The sequence below is a fragment of the Squalius cephalus genome, assembly GCF_949319135.1.
Source record: "Squalius cephalus genome assembly, chromosome: 1".
Classification (NCBI taxonomy): Eukaryota; Metazoa; Chordata; class Actinopteri; order Cypriniformes; family Leuciscidae; genus Squalius; species Squalius cephalus.
The window spans coordinates 57,328,369-57,355,395 of record NC_137122.1 but is presented as its reverse complement, the minus strand read 5'-3'; the positions used below and the strand labels follow the sequence as shown (position 1 = coordinate 57,355,395).

General features: G+C 35.2%; 2 protein-coding genes across 2 annotated transcripts in view; one reads left to right on the top strand and one right to left on the bottom strand.

Annotated features, from left to right (window-relative positions):
• LOC307171758 (5-hydroxytryptamine receptor 3A-like) overlaps window positions 1-27,027 on the top strand; it is a gene marked incomplete at its 3' end in the record, with an annotated part of 430,256 nt that overhangs the window by 191,072 nt on the left and 212,157 nt on the right. The window lies entirely within an intron of this gene.
• The window catches only part of LOC307160361 (5-hydroxytryptamine receptor 3A-like), a 106,207-nt gene that overhangs the window by 31,365 nt on the left and 47,815 nt on the right, over window positions 1-27,027 (bottom strand). The window contains exons 2-6 of the mRNA XM_079874425.1: window positions 26,112-26,317; window positions 25,975-26,019; window positions 25,718-25,827; window positions 13,164-13,336; window positions 11,708-11,886 (exon numbers count right to left, since the gene is read on the bottom strand). Of these exons, the coding sequence (XP_079730551.1) occupies window positions 11,708-11,886; window positions 13,164-13,336; window positions 25,718-25,827; window positions 25,975-26,019; window positions 26,112-26,317 (713 nt within the window). The remainder of the gene's footprint in view (window positions 1-11,707; window positions 11,887-13,163; window positions 13,337-25,717; window positions 25,828-25,974; window positions 26,020-26,111; window positions 26,318-27,027) is intronic.

Sequence of the window (27,027 nt, the reverse complement as noted above, 5' to 3'; positions counted from 1 at the left end):
TTCTCCACATTGTAGCACTATAAACTTAAATTTCTCCGTCATTTATGGTCATACAGAAAAAATAAAAATAAAAAAAGAATCTGTGGTATTTCTACTTTTGTATGTGTCCACTTCCAATCAAATCAAAACATTGTGCTTTTGTAAAATAAAGAAAATAAACAGGGTGTGCGTTCTGCCTCTCCGTCGCGGTGAACTTTTTTTTCTTGAGCACGTCTATAAACTGAAACAAAACTCAGCGAATACTTGTCACACATTTATGAGCCATACACCTTTATAAACATTTAAGTGTGTACTTTTAAATGATCGGATTCAAAACGAAAACAAATATTCTCTGTTTAAGTAATTTGTATAAAACCAACAAGATGTCCAGCTTCTCAAACGCTTCCTAATTATTTTTTAATTTACCACGCCCACTCGCGCAAAAGATATTCACATGCAAATCTCCACATGGAACGCGATCGCCCTCATTACCTCAACAACAAAACACTTCACTTCACTTTTCGTCGAGGTTGAAAGACGTGCCTGAGCTTAGATTGGATTTACATCAGAAGAAGAAGAACAATATTTGAAGACAAGAAAGATAAGGTAAGAAATTATTACATATTAGTTTGCTATTGTTGCATAAATTTCACATTGCAGTTGAACTGTTGCTAGATATATGGTGAATATTATAATATTTAGACCCGTGTTTACTGTTACTGTGTTTGTGGATATCTGCTCAAACGTAGATATGTATATGGTAGGCCTAACCATAATGTTTTATATTTGAGCGCGATCGTGTTTGAATGTATCATAATTTTGATCGCGATCGCGTTTGAATGTATCATATTTTTGATCGCGATCGCGTTTGAATGTATCATATTTTGGAAAAGCAAAACGCTCCAAACGGCTTCATGTTTTTACTATTATCTCATTTCATATCATCATAACGAATGGAAACATTTGAAGTAACATGATAATCAATATATTTTTCTCTAGCTTAGTTGTTACTGAAATCTTTTTGAAAATATATATAGGCTGCTATATTGTTATTATTTTATGCAGCACTGCGCATAGCCTATACCTACAAGGCACAACAAAACTGGTGTTCATTATATAATATATTGTTGGAAACATTTGTGTGAGTGTGTGTATTCTGTGAATTTTAAAAAGCAATTTTAACAAGAAAAATCTAAAATGTATTCCCAAAATCGTGCAGGCCTTTCTCTTGATATCAGTATGTTCACTTTTTTTTCTTTTTTTTTTCAGGGCCCAGATGCCACTGAGTCCTGCTGACTTCAACATTCACAGTACATGTCTCTGTACATGAACATGGTAAAGTGAAAATCAAACACCTTAGAAAATGAAAGGTATGTACAATGTTTTTAGGAATGGCACAAAGGTCTCTTTCTTCAATAAGTGCTTTTTTGTTGTGTATCTTTGGATTATGTTGTGTTGTAAATAAATCCAAACAATTTTAAAAGCCATTCTTTTTTAAATCTCCTCATTCTTTGTGCAAGGGTGGTCAGAATGATGGGCCCTGATAAGCTCCTAATAGGGCCATTAGGGAGGTTCTTTGTCTTTCTCAGGTGTGGAAAGCTTTCATATTAATGAGATGATCCGCCCCTTCGCATATTGCTTTCTAACACAAAAAACGTCGTAAAATTTTTAAATCAATATATTGTCTTCTCTGAATGAGCAGTCAGGGTGATTCTCACATAGTTTTAGAGCAAATATTCTAGGCTACGTCATACAATTTTCAAAAGTCTTGTGAAGAAATAATCAGTATGGGTTTCATGACCTTTATGGACCAGTATGGATTTCAGTGAGAATTTATTTTTGTATTTTCACAAACCACGCATAAATGTCATTATCTCAAAACTACAAACTTTTACATACATGCTGCTGATATATTATTGTAGCAGAGTTTGTGCTGAATACAGTGTAATTAGACTTTAGTCATGAAAATGTCACAAGTAACAGAAATAACCACAAATGTCAGAGCATGTCAGAACACCTCCAGGGCCCAGAAAACAGCTCAGACCCCAGAGGGTTAATGATATAATTAAGTGATTAATTTAGTGATGATTGAACATTATTGAAGACACCTGATGTTAACAAGCAGAATCACTGAAGGAGAAAATCACAAATTGTAAGTTACCGCTATGACGATCAATGGTTGCTTTAGTTGGACTCTTGACCCATATAATATTAACTTTAGATTTTGTTTGTCTGTTGTTTCTGAATTATAATCACCAGTTGAACAAAGAAAAAAAGTGATCTGATGGTGTTGGTTATGTTATGACAATCATCATTTGAACTTGATCACTGAACTCATTAAAGTCCTTCTTTCTAACTTCAGTTTATATTGTTGGTTAGTGAATCTGCATAAATGCCCAGAATTTTTGATATAATATAAAGGATTTCTTAAAAGTTGTTTAAAAATAAATAAAAAAAATCATTCTTTTAGGCACACACAGATCTCGACATCTGCATCTCAACAATAGTGACGAGCAGAATATTCAATTAGGAAAAGTAAATTACATAGACAATTCAGATCATAATTAATTCAAACCGCAATGCATGATGGGAGCCATTAATGAGTTGTGATTGGTGGCAGCCACTGCAACATGCTTTATTATTGTCACCATTGTTGAGATTCACAGGCTGATTATTGATGTCTGTGTTTTAAATGAATTTATCTGAATTGATCTTTTGATCAGAACAATGTTTATTAAATATTTTGAATTATAAGTAAAGTACTGATAATCATAGGCTGAAGAATCACTAAACTACTGCTAACAAGTTAAACCAAACTATCTCAATAAGTTCCCTTTTTCAGATCACAGCATGATTATGTCAAAACATAACCAACACTATAAAATAACATTTTACTTTGTTAATTTAACTGTTATAAATCAATAACAGCAGACAAACAACAATAAATATTAAAGTAAACATGTAATGGTCTAGATAGAGCCCAACTAAAGCAAACACCCATCACCTTAATGGTAACTTACAATTTGTGATTTTCTTCTTCAGTGATTCTGCTTGTTAACATCAGGTGTCTTCAATAATGCTCAATCATCACTAAATTAATCACTTAATTATCTCCTCAGCCCTAAATGCCGCTTCATCTGAAAGCAGGTGAAGGCGATTTACTACTAATCAAGGAACAGGCTTTACTGACGAGATGCGCATAACAATCTCACGATATATATCGCCCAGCCCTACCCTAAAGGTACAATTATGTTCTTTATTTTCTGAGAGTGTATGTAGAGCCAGCCCTGATTGGCTGCTTGAATCTCAATTTAAAAGAACGTCCAGTTCCGGGTCTTTCTTTCTTTTGGCCATCGGTGGAGAAGAAGTCATAGCATGGTTACTCATGGTTCTTACAGGGCTTTCAACCGAGGAGGTCCTTCAGAAAATATCAGAAGCAGGCATAGAAGTAACCGACGTCGAGATGAAAGGACATGAAATGGACTTTCAGGCAAATGACATTTATTCGGATGATAATAATTTATATGTCACAGTTAGACATTGAGTTTAAAATGAAATGTTGGAAAATGTGAAAATGAAAAGGATTTAATAAATTCTGATTTTAATTCAGAGTGTGTGTAATATAAATATATATATATATATATATATATATATATATCATTGTTGTCAACGATTGTACCCTGTCAAAGCCAATTTTGTATCATTTTTGAAGGGTCCATTTTTGTATTGTTAAATAAAGGTACAAAATTGTCACCACAGGTACAAGACTGGTCTCATAAGGCAGTGGTTCCCAATCCTGGTCCTGGGGACCCACAGCTCTGCACATTTTGTATGTCTCCTTTATCTGACACACCCAGTTCAGTTCATAGAGCTCTTTCCTAACGAGATGATGATCTGAATCAGGTGTGTTAAATCAGGGAGACATACAAACTGTGCAGAGCTGTGGGTCCCCAGGACCAGGATTGGGAACCACTGTCATAAGGTACAATATTGTACCCTTGAGGGTACAGCCCCAGTGACAAGCCATTGTACCCCTAAAGGTACAATTATGTACTTTATTTTCTGAGAGTGTACTGTAGAGCCAGCCCTGATTGGCTGCTTAAATCTCAATTTAAAAGAACGTCCAGTTCCGGGTCTTTCTTTCTTTGGCCATCGGTGGTGAAGAAGTCATAGCACGGTTACTCATGGTTCTTACAGGACTTTCAACCGAGGAGGTCCTTCAGAAAATATCAGAAGCAGGCATAGAAGTAACCGACGTCGAGATGAAAGGACATGAAATGGACTTTCAGGCAAATGATTTATATGTCACAGTTAGACATTGAGTTTAAAATGAAATGTTGGAAAATGTGAAAATGAAAAGGGTTTAATAAATTCTGATTTTAATTCAGCGTGTGTGTAATATATATATATATATATATATATAAATATATATATATCATTGTTGTCAACGATTGTACCCTGTCAAAGCCAATTTTGTACCATTTTTGGAGGGTCCATTTTTGTATTGTTAAATCTTGCTGCAATGTTATTACTTAAGTAGCGAATTCAAATGCTTTCTCTACTGGATCTCTTAGCGCTGTAACAGTGTCGCTTGATCAAGATCGGCTCACGCTGCTTTGGTCCAAACTGATAAACGGTCCGTCAACCACACAATAACAAGTAGCTCAGTTTCGTTCCGCTTACATTACGTTTGCCATTTGACGTTGGACAAGAGTTGCGCCAGAGTCTCTTACATTATGAGCGCGCTTGCCACGCGCGACCCGCCTACATTTGAAATAACGAAATTTTGGTCTGCAGGAAAAATGTCCCAACAAACCGTTCGGTTTGAAAATGCGTACCGAACACCGAACCGAATTCGGCTAGGTATACATCCGCGCTAAAATATCAAGGAAGAAAGGTGAAAGTCATCATAGCTTGCGTAGTATAGACCCAGATCCCAACCCAACTTTGAGAATAGATTAACGGCAATATTTTTTTTATCGCCAGATAAGAGTCTCGCTGCGTTAACGCCGATAACGGCCCACCACTAGTTTGGTTACATTTTTTATTTTACGTTAAACCTACAATGTTATCATTTGTTAACATTAATTATTGTATTAACTAACATAACTAACAATGAGCAGTAGATGTATTACTGTATTTATTCATATTTGTTCATGTTAGTTACAGAGGTGTAAAGTCCAGGTTCAGAAAGTAAAAGTCCTCCTCAGTATTTTGGATTTGCTAATTAGCACAGTTTTTCAGCCAGAAGATAGAACTAATTAGTGAAATCAGCTGGCTGAGTTCCTGGGTGGAATAATACATTACCTCTGGTTAGTTAATAAAAATACAGCTGTTCGTTGTTTGTTCATGTTAGATCACAGAGCATGAAATATGTTAACAAATACAACCTTTGATTTTAATAATGTATTAGTAAATGTTAAAATTAACATTATCCAACATAAATAAATGCTGTAGAAGTATTGTTGATTTTTTTCTCATGTTAACTACATTTTTTAACTAATGAAACCTTATTGTAAAGTAAACCATTTTATCTTTTATTTTACATTGTCAAACTCAAAATCTGTGGGTGGTGCTGAAGGAGAATACTTGTTTTCCACACTGTGGAGGTTAACTCTGCACAGCGGTCACAGAGGAGAGGTCATAGTGTCTTTTTTTAAGCACATGTTAATGGATTAACAAAAGCAACATTTATTTTCTAGCGGCGTATCATTACTGAATGAATCCGCGTGTTTGAATGTATCGTGTGAGTCAATGATTCAGTGACCCATTCATAAAGACAGAGGATGTGCCCTATACCCTTATTCCCACATTACTCCTCTAATATAGTCCAATTGAGGGAAAGAATGAAAACGAGTGAGTTTATTCGGAAAGTGAGTTCATTTAGCGGATGACTCTCACATTGCATTATGGGTATTCTCTAACCGTTAAGCATACATCAGTTGTACACTCGTTATTGTGGAGCAATGTGGGATTGAATGAGTGCACTCGGTAATGTCCACTATGGTTTCGGACACCACTACAAATGTCTGTCTCCCCCAAAAATGTCCTATTTAAGGGTATGGGGGTGATTTCAGACACTTGCTTTGTTTCTGAATGAACTGCTGGCAGTTTTAGTTAAGTGTTAGATAATTATATAAAGACACAGGAATATATACACTCTCAGAAAATAAAGAACATAATTGTACCTTTAGGGGTACAATGGCTTGTCACTGGGGCTGTACCCTCAAGGGTACATATTTGTACCATTGTGATTTGTACCTTAAGAGACCAATCTTGTACCTGTGGTGACAATTTTGTACGTTTATTTAACAATACAAAAATGGACCCTCCAAAAATGGCACAAAATTAGCTTTGACAGGGTACAATCGTTGACAACAATGATATATATATATATATATATATATATATATATTACACACACGCTGCATTAAAATCAGAATTTATTAAATCCTTTTCATTTTCACATTTTCCAACATTTCATTTTAAACTCAATGTCTAACTGTGACATATAAATTATTATCATCCGAGTAAATGTCATTTGCCTGAAAGTCCATTTCATGTCCTTTCATCTCGACGTCGGTTACTTCTATGCCTACTTCTGATATTTTCTGAAGGACCTCCTCGGTTGAAAGCCCTGTAAGAACCATGAGTAACCGTGCTATGACTTCTTCACCACCGATGGCCAAAGAAAGAAAGACCCGGAACTGGACATTCATTTAAATTGAGATTCAAGCAGCCAATCAGGGCTGGCTCTACATACACTCTCAGAAAATAAAGAACATAATTGTACCTTTAGGGGTACAATGGCTTGTCACTGGGGCTGTACCCTCAAGGGTACAATATTGTACCTTAACCTTTAAAAGAAACGGTACATATATGTAACTTTTAATGCTTTTTGATCCTCAAAAAGTTACATATATGTATCTTGAGGTCCAACAGCAAAAACTGCAGTGTTAATTGAACTCTCCTGGGTGTTTATATGACTCCAGACTCAAGAGTGTTAAAGTTAATGATCTAATTAAGTGATTCATTGAGTGATGATTGACCATTATTGAAGACACCTGATGTTAACAAGCAGAATCACGGAAGGAGAAAATTGATTTTTTTTAAGACACCGTTATGGAGATAAGTGTTTGCTTTAGTTGGGCTCTTGACTCTTAAATCATTAATTTTAGAATTTGTTTGGCTGTTGTATCTGAGTTATAACTGCCAGATGAACAAAGAGAAAAGTTGTTCAGGTGGTGTTGGTTATGTTTTGACATAATCATAATTTGACCTGAATCACTGAGCTCATTTAGAATCTAATCTCAGGCTTAAATGTATATTGTTGATTACAGCATCACTGTGATTCTACAGCAAAAGATTTTCAGCATTTTCAATATAATCCAAAAATTCTTAAAAGTTGTTTTGATCAAAAGACATTGAAAATTACTTATGAAGAAACACTGACATCAATAATCAGCCTGTGAATCTCAACAATGGTGACAATAATAAAGCATGTTGCAGTGCATCCTGGGTGCCACCAATCAAAACTCATTCATGGCTCCCATCATGCATTGCGGTATGAATAAATTATGATCTGAATTGTCTTACTAATTTCCTTTCCCTAATTGAATATTCTGTTTGTCACCATTGTTGAGATTCATACACTGATTCTTGATGTCTGTGTGTGCCTAAAATAAATATTTGTTTTATCAGATCAACTTTTAAGAAATTCTTTAGATTATTTAAAAAATTCTGGATCTTATGCTGTGGAATCACAGTGATGCTGTAATCAACAATATACATTTAAGTCAGAGATTAGACTTTAAATGAGTTCAGTGATTCAGGTCAAATTATGATTAAGTCAAAACATAACCAACACCACCTGATCAACTTATCTCTTTGTTCATCTAGCCATTATAACTCAAATACAACAGCCAAACAAAAGCTAATGTTAACAGTTTAAGGGTCAAAAGACCCAACTCAAGCAAACACTTATCTCCATAACGGTGTCTTAAAAAAATATATTTTCTCCTTCAGTGATTCTGCTTGTTAACATCAGGTGTCTTCAATATTGCTCAATCATCACTCAATGAATCACTTAATTAGCTCATTAACTTTAGCACTCTTGATTGTTAATTTAACACTCATATTTTAACACTTTAACACTCTTGAGTCTGGAGCCAAATAAACTCCCAGGAAAGTTCATTTAACACTGGAGTTTTTGCTGTGTTATAATGATTTAATATCAGTAAATTGACTTACAAAACTTTTATTTCCTTTATTTCAAGGCTACTCTAATATAGTGATAAGTTAAAATCTACCTTAAATGATTAAGGTATCATTAAAACCTTTTAAAAAAAAAAGTGTTTTTTTTTACAAAAAATAAAATAAAATTACTTAGCAGAGGCTGTCTTTTGATATTGTACCTTAACCTTTAAAAGAAACGGTATATATTTGTACCTTTTAATGCTTGGGGACATATATGTACCTTTTTGACCCTCAAAAAGGTACACTGTTAACCCTTGCTGTAAAAAAAGGCCAAATTCTGACAATATCATACCATTTTCCATTAAAACAGTAATATACCGTAGAAAATAAAACTAGCCTACAGGAATATACTGTGAATTAACAGTGCTCAAAGTCGACAATCAGAGGCTGTTTTCCCAGTCACACCCTATACCCTCATACACTATTCCCTACATTAGTTCACTAATATAGTCCACTTGAATGAAAAGAAGTGAGTGAATTGAGACACTGATGAACACCTGATAAGCAGAATCACTGAAGGAGAGAGAATCAAGAACAGAAAAAAGAGAAACACAAAAACTACAACTGACTTCCAGCAACACTGAGTGTGAAACCAGTTTACAAACCAGTTTACGATTATTTCTTTCATACATGTACAAAAGTTGTTGACATTGAGTTAATAATAAAGTTTGTTGTCACCATGATGGAGATCAGTATTTGCTTTAGTTGGTCTCTTGTCCCTTGATTGCTTACCATTCATCTCTCTCTGGCTGCTGTAACTGTGAGTTTATAAAACACATTTGTTATGGCAAGAAAAAGTCAAGAGGAAGATGATTAATTGTTTTTGACTTTTTGTGATGATTTGACAATCATCCTGGACATGTCTGATTTTCAGATCTTTCCTGTACACATTCCTTGAATTAATGGATGTTTCATATTTAGCATATTTATCTGTGAATCTACAACATGAAATCAACATTTCTGTAATCAGGTCTTCTGAAGAATATCATAATCATATAGTGCATTAAAACATTTTTAACTCCTGCTTGACTCAGACACACACAGACATCAACAATCAGCACATGAATCTCAACAATGGTGACAATCAAAAGTTTCATGTCGCAATGCATGCTGGGTTCCAGGATAATATAAAACTCCCAGCATTCACTGCTGCATGAATAATAAAAAAATATTGCCACCATTGTTGAGATTCATGTGCTAAATTGTGATATCTCTGTGTTTCTAAAAAACAGCATAGCTCTGTTATTTTTTTATTTATTTTTTGGTTTATGCATGATGTGTTAAAAAAATAAGTCATTGTCATTTATTGCTGTGGTTTCACAGTGGTGATAATGTAACACTTTTGATTGAGGATTAAACTCTGAATGAGTTCCTTAGTGAATGAATAGGCAATATGATGATTTTATCGCCATAATCAACATAACCGCAATCATCCATAAACTGTGTGTGTGCACAAGTGTGACTTGCACAAAAACAGCTCAAGCAGCAAAAGAAACATTAATGTTTTAGCATCAGCATCCCAACTAAAGCAAACACTGATCTCTATAATGGTAACTTCAAACCAAACATTTTCAATTAAACATCTCAACAACAACTTCTGTAGATGTATGACAGAAATAAAGTCATACTGGTTAATACTAAGTGTAATAATGTGTAATGGCTTGAAGTCAGTTGTAGTTTCTCTATTTTCTGTTCTAACAGCAGGTGTTCATCACTAATGCTCAACAATCACTTACATATTCACTTAATTATCTCACTGCAACACTGTGTCAAATTTACTTTTTACTCTTTGTAGTGTGGATTTCCCTGTGGGGTTGAAAGGGTTAACAGTGTAAGATAAAAAGACACACCCACAAAATGTATTTTAACAGTAATAAACTGTAAGTTATAAAACAGGTTTATACTGGCAACACTGTTGCCAGTATTTTACTGTAAAATCTTGTTTTTTGGGTCACCATTGTGCTGAAGAGTAGAGCCTGTGCTTCAGTCCAGGAGAAGATCTACAATCATTGATGATATGCTGCATGTTGCTTTATTTAACAGACGGTGACTGTGTAGTTGCTGGTCAAGTGGAAATCTCTTTATTTACCAAAATTTTTTTGTGGTTTCAAATGAAATAAGTTCACAGTAATGCTTTGCTCACTTTATTAATGCATTATAAATTTTAGTTAATACTTTTAAATGACAGTTAGTTAGTTTAAGACAGTCGGTTTCTGCAAGTGAAATTAGTTAACTCGAGTTTTAGTGCATTTTTACAGTAACATACTGTAGACTACAGTAAAGAACTGTACAATTAACAGTAAATTACTGGCAACAGTGTTGCCAGTATTTTACTGTAAAAAAACCCGGTAAGGTCTAACAGTGTACATATATGTACCTTGGGGGACAGAAATGGACTCCTGCTGTACCCCTATTTCTGAGAGTGTAGGGCACTTTTTTAAGGATCTAAATGCATTGTCTAAAGCGCACAGCGCAAGTGCACTTAGGGTGTGTCCGAATCCACTTGCTAGTTTAACGACGGGAAAAATGGTAGGCAATCCCGGCGCATGGTCTAAAAGGGTTGTCCCTATTCTCTTAATGAGTAATGCGTGTGTTTTCAGTGTAACGTAAAATAAACCAATCAGTCTCATCTCCCATTCCCTTTAAAAGTCAGTTGCGGTCGCGCCATTGGCGGATTCGCTATTTACATGACGGAATTTGACGGTGGAAAAACCGAATGCTTTTTTAACGAGGAAACGGATCTTTCCGTGAGTGCGCCTGAATACACCCCTTTTTCAGACCGGCACGCCCATGGGCGCAAATGCATTTGCTATTTAAACAATGTGGCGCAGGACGTGAAAATAATAACTGCGCCGGGCTGAAACTAGCAAAAGACACTTGCGCCATGCCTGGCACCGCATTGTTTTCATTGTGATTTGTTTTGCGCTTCTCTGCCACTGTGAAAAGTGAATATCCTTAGAATCTTTTTTTTTTTATCAATATGAATGCTTTATTCCAAACAAATTTAACTGAATACTGAAAAATTATTCAGGGTAAATAAATATAAGTAAGTAAATAAATTAATTCTGATATACATACACACATCTCCCTTCACATTCACAGCTTCCATGCAACATCTGTTCAACCTCTGGCGTGAGAACCATATTATTAAAGAATATACTCTCTTGAGCAACACATAGAATTTACATGTTGACTATGAACATTATATTACAGATAAAAATAATGTATACTATAATATATTATAGTATGATTTCACACTTTAGTGTATAATTGAAAACAAACAAAAAACAAACAAATGGTTAATTTAGAAGATATTTGATACCCCTGCCTTTTTAAGGTTTAAAAATATAATAATTAAATTTATTACACATATTTTTCACAAACTTTTTTCAAAACAAATTGTTTTATAAAATAATTGTATTTATATATTCAATATTGGTTTACATTCCATATCCAGTGCACTGTAGCCTACCTTATAGATCAGCTGATCCATTTTACGCCGTTCAAGATCATCATCGGTGATATGATTTCTGGTAGTTATATTGATGAGATCCCACTCTCCCTGGCTCTGAAAGATCTCTTTCGACTTGTTAATAATATGATTTTTATCCAACTGTGCTTTAGACAAGGTATCAATTTTAATCTCCTGATCTGTGAAAACAGACATAAATATTTTATTATTTTATATTTTAATATAAGTCAAATAGTTTCGAAGAAAAAACCACGCAGCAAAATCCAGCTCAGTGTTCGTATAATCCACACACTCAGAGTGTTATAAGTAACACTGAAGCAGTGTTAAAGTTAATGAGATAATTAAGTTATTAATTGAGTGATGATTGAGCATTATTGAAGACACCTGATGTTAACAAACAGAATCACTAAATGAGAAAATCACAAATTTACACTACATCCTTATGCATCGCTTTCTGCTAGGACATTTACGCGCTTTTCCCAAATTACAGAAGTGACCTCGATGTGCGGGTTAGCAGAAGCATGAGACAGTAGTGGTAGCAGTAGCATGGGGATGGGGGGTTTGTTTCAAGGTCATGGTGCTAAGGACCCTTGGCTGATTTTACTCCAAATCATCCCTTTACCTTGAATAAGCTGAACTCATTTAAAAGCCTAATATCTGAGTTAAGTTTATTTCATTGGATATATCACAGACATCAAGAATCAGCCTGTGAATCTCAACAATGGTGACAATTATAAAGCATGTTGCAGTGCATTCTGGGTACCACCAATCAAAACTCATGGCTTCCATCATGCATTGCTGCGTGAATAAATAATGAGGTTAATTTTCTTGTTAATTTCCTTTATTTTTACTATTTTATTTCATTTCTGCTGTTTTTATGTGACTTTTTAGTTGCTTGTTTTCTGATGTTCAGAGTTGATCTGTTTATCTGAATATGCTGTTTATCACCATTGCTGAGATTCATATGCTAATTCATGATCTCTGTGTGTGCATGAATGAAAGATTTGTATTAATGTTATCAAAATGATTTGAGACATTCTTTGAATTATGTTGAAAATGCTAAAGTAATTATACTGTACAAGGACAGTGCTGCTATGATCACTAAATAAATTTAACTCAGAGAACAGGCTCTAGATGAGTTCAGTGATTCAGATCAAAAAATGATGTTAAAACATAACCAACACCATCTGGCAGTTATAACTCAGTTACAGCAGCCAAACTAAATTTAAAGTAAAAAACTAAGGGTCAATTTTTCTCCTTCAGTGATTCTGCTTGTTAACATCAATAATGCCTTCAATAATGCTAAATAATCACTCAATTAATCACTCAATTATCTCATTAACTTTAACACTGCTTCAGTGTTACTTATAACACTCTGAGAGTGGATTATATAAACACTATATAAACATATAAACATATATGTGCATGTTATCTTGTGTTTGTTTGTCAGATGTACCTGAATACACTGTAGACTGAAGTGTTATACTGCAGATTTGGGTGTCGAAGGGAAACCTGTAGAGATTCATCTTACAGGCTGTGGTCATAGATAAAATGTCAGTTGAGACTGTAAAGCCGGAAGAGCGCAACAGCACATTTGGAGACTCCTTTGTTCCAAACTCTGTCTTGATGCTAAATTGATAAAATATAAATTAGCACTGATTATAAAAGACATGATGATTGGTAGAAAGCAAGTATTCAAATCAAATGTAAATGCAAAAGTGATTCCCAGATAGCAACATTGTGACATCCCGGATCCGGCCCACATCTGGCACATGTGGAAAGATGATCTGGCCCACATGCAGCGTGGAATGATGGCACTTGGGCGGACCGCTCCTGTTTGCCAGATCTGGGCCACGAGCAGGCCATAGCAATGCCACATGTCAACATGTTTTTTTTATTTCTTTCTTACAATTTTTAGAATATCTGTCATAATATGGTTATTTTCCAAGCTATACAGGGTAATACTGACAGCACATCCACAGTTGCATCTAAACGACGAACATTTTAGAGAGCTTGGTTTTTTAAAAGTTGAAAATAGGGTAACATTTCTTAAATTGGTGTTGCCGTTTAAAATAATAAAGAAAAGTGTGTCAAGGTATCTGACATAGTATGCACATGTGAATAAAGTGCATAGTCATTCCATAAGAAGAAGTAGCACTGACATCTATCCTTGTAGATTTAAGAGTTTGATGAATTTCTTTATACTAGTGCTATAGCCTGGAACAATTTACCTTGTATAAAGCAGATAAAAGTCAAAAGTGTTTTTAGAAAGGAAGTTTAAAAATGGCTTTTTTATCATTAATTTAAAAGTGTTGTAAAGTGTTAAAAGAGTGAGATTGTACGAAAGCCCAACAATGCCCCCTGGAGGTATCTTTATATCAGTTACTTTGTTGGTGCTTGCACGGCATGGACAAGTCGGGGCATGTCTGAACTAGTAACAGAGGGCAGTCTATATACATAAGTGGAGAGACTGACTTGCTTTCTTACACAAAGCGGACTTTTGCATGTTTGTTGTTCCCGTGAGTGATTGATTAAGAAGTAAGTTATCTGTTTTACATTTTATGCTGTTTGAACTTTAATATTCTGTATATTCAGTTACTGTCATCTGCGCAATGTACTAGTAATTTGAATAATTATATTTCTGTATGAATTGCATACTATCTAAATTAATGTGAAGTCACATTGAAACTAGTTTGATACTGTTCAGTGGTTTATGTTCTGCAGTATATTTCAGATATGTAAGCAAATCATTTATGCTATATATTTAGATTCTAAATAATTGAATACACTTTACCAGAGTAATGATAACCTGATTTACTATTACTTCTGTTTTGTATAGTGACTATTCTTTATGCTATCAGTAATACTGTTTATACTAGCAAACTTACATTGTATTTTGTTTTCTCTGTTCATTGTAGACCACACATACCTATGGGCAAATGCCTGTAATACTTCATACATGCACAGCAAAATCCTCAGTGTTAAATTAACTCTCTCAGTGTTTATATGAGTCCATACTCAGAGTGTTATAACTAACACTGAAGCAGTGTTAAAGTTAATGAGATAATTAAGTGATTAATTGAGTGATGATTGATCATTATTGAAGACACCTGATATTAACAAGCAGAATCACTGAAGGAGAAAACCGTAATTGGTATGTTACCGTTATGGTGATAGGTGTTGGGCTCTTGACCCTTAAATCATTTAGTTTAGATTTTGTTTGGCTGCTGTAATTCAGTTATAACAGTCAAATGGACATAGAGAAAAAGTGATCTGATGGTGTTGGTTGTGTTTTAAAATGATCATTATTTCACAGTCATTTTACCTGAATCACTGAACTCCTATAGAGCTTAATTTCTGAGTTAAATTTACTTTTATTGATTATAGCAGCAGTATCCTTGACAAGCATAATATTTTTAACTTTTACAATGTAACCCAAATAACTTCTTATAAGTTGCTCACATCCATAAAATCATTTTTCTTTTAAATACAGACATCAAGAATCAGCCTGTGAATCTCAAAAATGGTGACAATTATAAAGCATGTTGCAGTGCATTCTGGGTGCCACCAATCAAAACTCATTCATGGCTCCCATCATGCATTGCTGCATGAATAAATAATGAGCTTATGATCAGAGTTGATCTGTTTGTCACCATTGTTGAGATTCGTACGCTAATTCTTGATATCTGTGTGTGCCTACATAAAGTACTTTTTAAGAAGTTTTTTTTTTTATTTATTGATTTGATCATTTGGATTTCATTGAAAATGCATGCTCTACAAGGACAGTGCTGCTATAATCCATAAGGTAAACTTAACTCAGAACTTCTGCTCTCAATGAGTTCAGTGATTCAGGCCAAATAATGGTTATGTTAAAACACAACCAACACCATCAGATCACCTTTTCTCTTTGTTCACCTAACTGTTATAACTGAATTACATCAGCCAAACACATTATAAAGTTAAAAAGTAAGGGTAAAGAGCCCAACTAAACTAAACACCGATCACCATAATGGTAACCATTTAACATACATTTTCTCCTTCAGTGATTCTGCTTGTTAACATCAGGTATCTTCAATAATGCTCAATCATCACTCAATTAATCACTTAGTTATCTCATTAACTTTAACACTGCTTCAGTGTTACTTATAACACTCTGAGTGTTGACTCATATAAACACTGAGCAGTGTTAATTTAACGCTGGGGATTTTGCTGTGTGCTGAAATAATCAAAATAAAACCCTTCTGCTGGGACACTCTAACTCGGTTTCTCTAACCGGAAACTCCCACCACCAGCTCTACTAGTGCTTAACGAACCCTTTGAGCGTCCCATACGCTCTAATAGAGATGCTGAACTTGATGGAGGTTTCCCTTCATATATGATCTGTTCTTACATTTTGTAAGCTTAGAGGACCACAATGGAAATAATCCTTGTTTTTTTTTGTTTTTTTTTTGGTATATTATCCTCAACAGTTTTCTTGAAATGAGGTTTATGAGGATGTCACGTGATAAACGAACGGCTCAGATTGGGAGGTGAGGTAAACTAACAAACTGCACAGCCTGAAGACCAAGATTAATTATTTAATCGTTTCTGTTTCTCATACTTTGGCCTTTTCCTTGCATTGCAATTTTTTTCTTATTCAAATGTGATCAGCATTTGATGTGTTTGGTAGTGATGGCAGTCTGACACTGAAGCTTTGATACATGCTTCAAACCATTAACTACAATTTCATTTGAACCACTGCTCAGAAGGTAGCTGAAGGCACTAGTTTATGTCGCTCGTCATAAAGCCTCCTGTCCACTATCTAGCCGGGATAATTTAGATGCAGCCTTGGCACTTCACCAGGCGAGGGCACTGTTACTGACGCTTCGAGTAATGAACCCATTTTCAAAACAATTCTTCTAAGTGGTTCAGTGCTTCACCAAAGCTTCATTTGCCCATCACTTTTGTTTGGTGAATTTGGCTATTGACATGTAACAATTTAAATACATTCTGCTGAAAAACACAAAATGACTGGAATAAAAACTTGTTCATTTTAATGAACAAGATTCAAGTCAGTAAAATGTTCCAAACTTTCCACTACTAATCCAAAAGAGATTTAATAAATAATTAAGGATTTTTAATTACTTTTTCACTTAGAATCAAGAATCAGCACATTAATCTCAATAACAGTGACATGGTTCATGCTGCAATGCATTCTGGGAGGCACTGATGAGTTTTTCATTAGTGGCTCCAGAAGTTTTGTGCCTGTCTCATTTAAGCGGTTCAAAACGTATCATGTACAGTATATGTCTTTAATTTATTACATTCTCCAGGTTTTCTAACTTCATAGAGATCCTACACATGAATCGCAACAATAGTGGCAATCAAAAAATATATATTTATGCTAGTTTTATACTATCCTGGAAACCAGTGAACTGAAGTACAGTGAACTCATTGTCATGTTCAAGAAACCAATTTGAAATGATTCGAGCTTTGTGACATAGTGCGTTATCCTGCTGGAAGTAGCCATCAGAGGATGGGTACATGGTGGTCATAAAGGGATGGACATGGTCAGAAACAATGCTTAGGTAGGCCGTGGCATTTAAACAATGCCCAATTGGCACTAAGGGGCCTAAAGTGTGCCAAGAAAACATCCCCCACACCATTACACCACCACCACCAGCCTGCACAGTGGTAACAAGGCTTGATGGATCCATGTTCTCATTCTGTTTACGCCAAATTCTGACTCTACCATCTGAATGTCTCAACAGAAATCGAGACTCATCAGACCAGGCAACATTTTTCCAGTCTTTTACTGTCCAATTTTGGTGAGCTCGTGCAAATTGTAGCTAGGGCTGTGCCGGTAAACTTGACAACCGCACCACCGCGGTTGTAAAGCGCCACCGCGGTGGCTGAGTAGTACCGGCGGTGGTTTGCCTAAAAAAAAAATGTTGTGTATGAATGCTGTTTTACATTAATATTATGACACACAAAGCTTTGTTTACAAAATAAATAATAGGTTAGCAATTAAATGTTATATCGCAGCCATGGAAAAGTTTGAATTCATGACGAATGAGAGAGTTGTAGCTACGTGACCCCATAAACTTAAGCTTTGTCGGCTTTGATTTCTGGTTTGCGATCTGGTCACCCGATTATTACCCAGCCAGCACAGCTATGTGGGGCCCAAATGGGTTTGACCTGGGCTATCTAACTGGGACCCAGCCAGTTTTGTCCTCGGTTTCCATGTAGGCCCCACATGGGTTTGCCCAGATGAAATGAACACTGCTTAGTGTGCACACTACAGGCTGTTTAATGTAACACTTAATCAGTGTTGGAGGTAATGAGATAATTAAGTGATTGAATAATGATTGTGCATTATTGATGAACACCTGCTGTTAACAAGCATAATCACTGAAGCAAAGAGAAACACAAGAACTACTTCCAGCCACAACCTTGGATGAAATCAACTGAAGATAAAATACATGAAATCTCTCAAGATCTGATTAAACAACTCCACAAACAGCATTACCAGCTTCACTTATTACTAACCAGACTGACTTTATTTATGTCAGACATCTACAGAAAATAATTAAGAAGAGGTTTAGATGTTGATTACTTATTTGAAAGTAATAGTTTGATTTGATGTTACCACTGTGGCAATCAGTGTGTGCTTTAGTCAGGATCTTGACTTTTTAACATTAGTTTTTCTTTGGCAGCTGTGTCTGTTTGTTAAGGTGAAAACAGCAAGAGAAAATATAATCAGATGCTGTAAGCTGATTGATGATAAGAGTATAATCATCATGTAGTGGCTTAGCTCATTGATTATGTGTGAGGTTTATACAGGTTGTATGTTTTTAATTGTGTTTTATTGTTGTGATTCTACAGCAAGAGAATAATAGAATTTAATCAGAACGTCAAAAGATTTTTAACACACCATTTGCATATTTTCGGCTCCTGTGAGATTAACTCGCACACAGACATCAAGAATCATCATATGAATCTCAACAATGGTGACATGCTTCATGGTGCAATGCATTCTGGGAGCCATGGATGCTATGGATTCGTATGATGCACTCAGAATGCATTTCAGCATGAAGCATGTCACCACTGTTGAGATTCATATGCTGATTCTTGATGTCTGTGTGCAAGTAGAACTTTCAGTAGTCCAACATGTGTAAATGGGGTTTTAAAAATCATTTGATGTTCTGATTAAGCTGTGCTAGATCTCTTGCTGTAGAATCACAACAATAAAACAAAATGAATGACATACTACCCATACAAACCTTACACAAAATATCAGTGAGTTAAGCCACTACATGACGATGACTATATTCGTATCATCAATCAGACTACAGCATCTGATTATATTTTCTCTTGCTGTTCTCGCCTTAACAAACAGACACAGCTGCCTGAGAAAAACTAATGTTAAAAAGTCAAGAGCCTGACTAAAGCACACACTGATCGCCAAAGTGGTAACATCAAATCAAACTATTACTTTCAAATAAGTAATCAACATCTAAACCTCTTCTTAATTCTTTTCTGTAGATGTCTGACATAAATAAAGTCAGTCTGGTTAGTAATAAGTGAAGCTGGTAATGCTGTTTGTGGAGTTGTTTAATCAGATCTTGAGAGATTTAATGTATTTTATCTTCAGTTGATTTCATCCAAGGTTGTGGCTGGAAGTAGTTCTTGTGTTTCTCTTTGCTTCAGTGATTATGCTTGTTAACAGCAGGTGTTCATCAATAATGCACAATCATTATTCAATCACTTAATTATCTCATTACCTCCAACACTGATTCAGTGTTACATTAAACAGCCTGTACTGTGCACACTAAGCAGTGTTCATTTCATCTGGGCAAACCCATGTGGGGCCTACATGGAAACCGAGGACAAAACTGGCTGGGTCCCAGTTAGATAGCCCAGGTCAAACCCATTTGGGCCCCACATGGCTGTGCTGGCTGGGTAGCGAATTAAAAAATATTCCATTAGTTATTCCTTATAGAAAGCTTGAATTATCTACTTTTAAACAAAACAATTCAAAACGAAAATAAACTAGCATATGCTTATGTATTCCGTATGAAGTGTGCATTTCTCTCTAGGCGCGTTCACTGCGAAGAGTGAGCATCGTCAACCTCATCTTTGCAGCCCGACACTGATACACACACACACACACACACACACACACACACACACACACACACACACACACACAAAAAACACTTTATTAATAAACAATTCAAATGTCTTCTTGCTATATTTGACACGTTCATAATCATTACTTTTGCCGGTTCTTTGTGACAGCTGTTATGTGCGTTATTGGCAGCGTCACCCTCGGGTTACATGCGTCACCACTGCATCAGCACCAGAACATGGAGATTTTATTTTAGAGAATGATCGCACAACAGACATTAGAACATTAGATATTCTATAATTAAATCAACTAATCGAATATTCAAAAATCGTGTCTCATCCCTGCATGGAATCTCTTTTTTCTTTTCCCATATCTTCACTCGCGTCTCACCCAAAGACGCGTTATAAACGTTTCTTCCTTTGTTCGCTTTTAGGTTGATTATTTTCGTATTCTTTACTGTGTTAAAGTAGAAAAAAACGCTGTAGGACAGATAGCCTACATTTTTACTTGTAAGTCAAATTCTTTTTAACACAGTTTGTGCTTGTTAGACATGATAATTGGCAAGGCGCGTCAAGTTCATTTTGTAAAGCGCGTTTCACACGCGCGGGTGATTTTAGTTTGGCTTTCTCTGGCAGCGTGCAAACAGCCTAAATGCCTTGCTCTTGTAGAAGATAAAATTCGCTTTTCATACCTTTTACAAGTAGAAAACATGAAGATATCAGAAAAGAGATCGATGGTCTCTTTCCTGCTCGTGTCCCACATCCCTCTCTATATCACGCGTCTTTGTGTGGAAATATTAAACGAAAGTTTTTTTTACATTTAAAAAAAAAAAAATAGATTCAACTTTATTATATTATGTAAGTTACCAGTATTTACTGATATGTATTTCAATGCTTTACAGGCTTTATTGTTTCTTTTTTTCTTTTTTATTTATTTATTTCAAAACAACCCCCCCCCCCCTAACCACCGCAACACCGCCGGTATTTGGGTCCATACTACCGCGGTGGTAAAAAACTGCCACCGTCACAGCCCTAATTGTAGCCTCTTTTTCCTATTTGTAGTGGAGATGAGTGGATACACAGCAAAAACTCCAGTGTTAAATTAACACTCCTGGGAGTGTATATGAGTCCACACTCAAAAGTGTAAAGTGTTAAAATATGAGTGTTAAATTAGCACTCAAGAGTGTTAAAGTTAATGAGATAATTAAGTGATTAGTTTAGTGATGATTGAGCATTATTGAAGACACCTGATGTTAACAAGCAGAATCACTGAAGGAGGAAATCACTAATTGTAAGTTACCATTAAGGTGATGGGTGTTTGCTTTAGTTGGGCTCTTGACACTTATATGTTTACTTTAAATTTTGCTCGTCTGCTGTTATTGATTTATAACAGTCAGATGAACAAAGAGACAATGTGATCTGATGGTGTTGGTTATGTTTTGACATGATCATGTTGTGATCTGTAAAACAAAACTTATTGAGATGGCTTAACTTGTTAATTACAGCAGCTCTGTGATTCTACAGCACATGATTTTCAGTATTTTTCATATAATCCAAAAATATTTCATAACCATTGTTCTGATCAAAAGACTTTCAAATGAATTTATTTAGAAACACAGACATCAATAATCAGCCTGTGAATCTCAACAATGGTGACAATAATAAAGCATGTTGCAGTGGCTACCACCAATCAAAACTCATTAATGGCTCCCATCATGCATTGCGGTATGAATAAATTATGATCTGAATTGTCTGTGTAATTTACTTTTCCTAATTGAATATTCTGCTCGTCACCATTGTTGAGATGCATAGACTGAATCGTGACGTCTGTGTGTGCCTAAAAGAAAGATTTTTTTTTTTAAAAACAACTTTTAAGAAATCCTTTGTATTATATCTAAAATTCTGGATATTTATGCAGATTCACAGTTATGCTGTAATCAACAACATAAATCTAAGTCAGAAATAAGGATCTTAATGAGTTCAGTGATCAATTTCAAATGATGATTGTCATAATATAACCAACACCATCAAATCCCTTTTTCTCTTTGTTCATCGGGCAGTTATAAGATACAACAGCCAAACAAAATCTAAAGTAAATGTATAAGGGTCAAGAGCCCGACTAAAGCAAACACCCATCACCATAACGATGGCTTACAATTTGTGATTTTCTCCTTCAGTGATTCGGCTTGTTAACATCAGGTGTCTTCAATAATGATCAATCATTACTAAATTAATCACTTAATTAGCTCATTAACTTTAACACTCTTGAGTGTTAATTTAACACTCATATTTTAACACTTTACACTTTTGAGTGTGGACTCATATACACTCCCAGGAGTGTTAATTTAACACTGGAGTTTTTGCTGTGTACCCGGTGGGGTCTTCTGCTGTTGTAGCCCATCCACCTCAAGGTTGTGCGTGTTGTGGCTTCACAAATGCTTTGCTGTATACCTCGGTTGTAACGAGTGGTTATTTCAGTCAAAGTTGCTCTTCTATCAGCTTGAATCAGTCGGCCCATTCTCCTCTGACCTCTAGCATCAACAAGGCATTTTCGCCCACAGGACTGCCGTATACTGGATGTGTTTCCCTTTTCACACCATTCTTTGTAAACCCTAGAAATGGTTGTGCGTGAAAATCCCAGTAACTGAGCAGATTGTGAAATACTCAGACTGGCCCATCTGGCACCAACAACCATGCCATGCTCAAAATTGCTTAAATCACCTTTCTTTCCCATTCTGACATTCAGTTTGGAGTTCAGGAGATTGTCTTGACCAGGACCACACTCCTAAATAGGGCTGGGCGATATATATCGCGATATTGTTATTCGCATCTCGTCAGTAAAGCCGGTTCCTTGATTAGTACACAGCAAAAAGTCCAGTGTTAAATTAACTCTCCTGGGAGTTTATATGGCTCCAGAGTCAGTGTTAAAATATGAGTGTTAAATTAACACTCAAGAGTGTTAAACTTAATGAGCTCATTAAGTGATTAATTGAGTGATGATTGACCATTATTGAAGACACCTGATGTTAACAAGCAGAATCACTGAAGGAGAAAATATTTTTTTAAGACACCGTTATGGTGATCAGTGTTTGCTTTAGTTGGGCTCTTGACCCATAAACTGTAAACATTAGATTATCTTTGGCTGTTGTATCTGAGTTATAACTGCCAGATGAACAAAGAGAAAAGGTGATCAGGTTTTGTTGGTTATGTTTTGACATAATCATAATTTCACCTGAATCACTGATCTCATTTAGAGGCTAATCTCTGACTTAAATGTATATTGTTGATTACAGCATCACTGTGATTCTAGAGCATAAGAACTTTTTTCTAACTAGTCTAATGGATTTCTTAAAAGTTGTTCTGATAAAACAAAATCTTTCTTTTAGGCACACACAGACATCAAGAATCAGTGTATGAATCCCAACTATGGTGACAAACAGAATATTCAATTAGGAAAAGGAAATTAGTAAGACAATTCAGATCATAATTTATTCATTCCGCAATGCATGATGGGAGCCATGAATGAGTTTTGATTGGTGGCACCCAGAATGCACTGCAACATGCTTTATTATTGTCACCATTGTTGAGATTCACAGGCTGATTATTGATGTCAGTGTTTCTAAACAAAATAATTTTCTAAGTATTTTGATCAGAACAATTTTTAAGAAATATTTTGGATTATATTGATAATGTTAAAAATCACTTGCTGTAGAATCACAGGCTGCTGTAATCAACAAGGTAAATCTGACTCTCTAAATGAGAGTTGATATTAAGGTCAAATTATGCTTACCAAATCATAACCAATACCACCTGATCACGTTTTCTCTTTGTTCATCTGAGAGTTATAACTCAGATACAACAGCCAAACAAAATTTAAAGTTAATGCTTTATGGGTCAAGAGCCCAACTAAAACAAACACTGATCACCATAACGGTGTCTTAAAAAATTAGATTTTCTCCTTTGGTGATTCTGCTTGTTAACATCAGGTGTCTTCAATAATGCTCAATCATCACTCAATGAATCACTTAATGAGCTCATTACCTTTAACACTCTTGAGTGTTAATTTAACACTCATATTTTAACACTGACTCTGGAGCCATATAAACTCCCAGGAGAGTTCATTTAACACTGGACTTTTTGCTGTGTAGTAAATCGCCATCACCTGCTTTCAGATGGAGCGGCTTTTACTACAAAGAGCCGTAGTTAACTGACAAGCTGAGCCATATCGCATTAATATCGCAGACGTATCGCCAGCCATAATTAATGCCATATGGCTCAGCTTGTCAGTTAACTACGGCTCTTTGTACACAGCAAAAACTCCAGTGTTAAATTAACACTCCTGGGAGTGTATGAGTCCACACTCAAGAGTGTTGAAGTTAATGAGATAATTAAGTGATTAATTTAGTGATGATTGACTATTATTGAAGACACCTGATGTTAACAAGCAGAATCACTGAAGGAGAAAATCACAAATTGTAAGTTACCGTTATGACGATCAATGGTTGCTTTAGTTGGACTCTTGACCCATATATTATTAACTTTAGATTTTGTTTGTCTGTTGTTTTTGAATTATAATCACCAGTTGAACAAAGAAAAAAGTGATCTGATGGTGTTGGTTATGTTATGACAATCATCATTTGAACTTGATCACTGAACTCAGTAAAATCCTTCTTTCTGACTTCGATTTATGTTGTTGGTTAGTGAATCTGCATAAACGCCCAGAATTTTTGATATAATATAAAGGATTTCTTAAAAGTTGTTTACATTTTTTTTTTTTTAATCATTCTTTTAGGCACACACAGATGTCAAGATTCAGTCTATGCATCTCAACAATGGTGAGGAGCAGAATATTCAATTAGGAAAAGTAAATTACATAGACAATTCAGATCATAATTTATTCATACCGCAATGCATGATGGGAGCCATTAATGAGTTGTGATTGGTGGCAGCCACTGCAACATGCTTTATTATTGTCACCATTGTTGAGATTCACAGGCTGATTATTGATGTCTGTGTTTTAAATGAATTTTCTCTGAATGTCTTTTGATCAGAACAATGTTTATTAAATATTTTGAATTATAAGTAAAGTACTGATAATCATAGGCTGAAGAATCACTAAATTGCTGCTAACAAGTTAAACCAAACTATCTCAATAAGTTTCCTTTTTCAGATCACAGCATGATTGTCAAAACATAACCAACACTATAAGATAACATTTTACTTTGTTCTTTTACCTGTTATAAATCAATAACAGCAGACAAACAACAGTAAATATTAAAGTAAACATATAATGGTCTAGAGCCCAACTAAAGCAAACACCCATCACCTTAATGGTAACTTACAATTTGTGATTTTCTCCTTCAGTGATTCTGCTTGTTAACATAAGGTGTCTTCAATAATGCTCAATCATCACTAAATTAATCACTTAATTATCTCCTCAGCCCTAAATGCCGCTTCATCTGAAAGCAGGTGAAGGCGATTTACTACTAATCAAGGAACCGGCTTTACTGACGAGATGCGCATAACAATCTCACGATATATATCGCCCAGCCCTACTCCTAAATGCATTGAAGCAACTGCCATGTGACTGGTTGATTAGATCATTTCATTAATGAGAAATTGAACAGGTGTTCCTAATAATCCTTTAGGCGAGTGTATATTTCTGTAGGCTACTTTCTCCAAAATGACAAATATTACCTAGAATGCAATGTTTTCTACAGTATATTACTGTTTTAATGGAAAATGGTGTGATACTGTCAGAATTTTACCTTTTTTTACAGCACGGGTTAACAGTGAAACAAAGCCTTTAAATCCTTATATATATATATATATATATATATATATATATATATATATATATATATATATATATATATATATATATATATTATATATATATACCTTTCCATTATGCCAATGTCTGGAGTCCAAAACATATTTTTGGGGGCTGCAAATGTTTTAATTTGACAAAACTTGTTTGGGTTCCACTTCATTTTCCTATTTAGCCACACCTGGAAAGTTAAATGAAGTTCAGAATAATTATAAGACAGATAATGTATGCTTGAAAATTAAATAAAATCTCTGATCATGTTACAATATTCTGTAAATTGAGTAAAACTTTGTGAAATAAGAATGAAATAGGCTTTTAAAACACTTACAGTTATCATTTTGACCTGTGTTGAGAGACTCTGGGCTTTTTCATCCTGTAGATAAAAAGATGTGTTGAGAGATGATACTACAACTGCTTGACATCCCATGATGACTGAATGAGAAGATAATCATGCTGGACTCATACCACATTGGTGATGGAGGTCACATATATGCCCACATAAGTTTTTGCAGGCTTGTTGCCATAGTAGGGGTTGTACTTGTAGTTGTTCATCAGGGGCCACATTCTGTCATCCTGAGAGTTATTGTCTTCTAAGCCGAGATGTTTCCAAAGTTTAATTCTAGCATCACCATATTGTGTTGAATTGCAGGCTTTAGCATCTGATACCCGCCCTGTGTGTATGAGACATTCAGAAACACAGAGAATATATTCTCCAAGCACACATGAAAGAGAATTTCATGTTTAAACATTTATCCTTCTTAATTTCATACTCTTGTCAGACATACACAAACAAACAGAAAATCAAATGTCGACTATTGCTCTTTGGGAGTCATCGAAATGTTCTTGATATTTACACAAATAAGAAGTGACTGCACACAGCAAAAGCCCCACACTGTAACAGCAACTTACTGGAAATTTTGGTTGCTAGTAAGCTTACAAGAGTACTGTAAATCATAAACTACAATTATACTGTAAAATTATACAGCTCACCTGTAAAAGCAGCAAAACAATAGCAGCTGTGAATTTACAGTTCTTTACTGTGACCTTTACAGTATGTTACTGTTATTAATAACACTAAATTAAAACCTGAGATAACTCATTTCATTTGAGGAAATCGATTGGTTAATTGCCATTAAATATTTATACTGTGTGCTATTTCATTTGTGTCCTCTAAGAAAAAGGCTTAAAGGGGTGGTTCAGAATTTTGGACATCGGACCTCATTTTCAAGTGAGCCTGGTTGTTATTCATCAGTGGAGACAGTTTTCAAAAAAATTAATCCAGTCCACTCCACAATACACCAAAAGCAAATAAATTGTAACGCCAGACTACCGATGTAAATGTCTGTTGAGAGAATAATGTTAGAATTCAAACTACACTTGC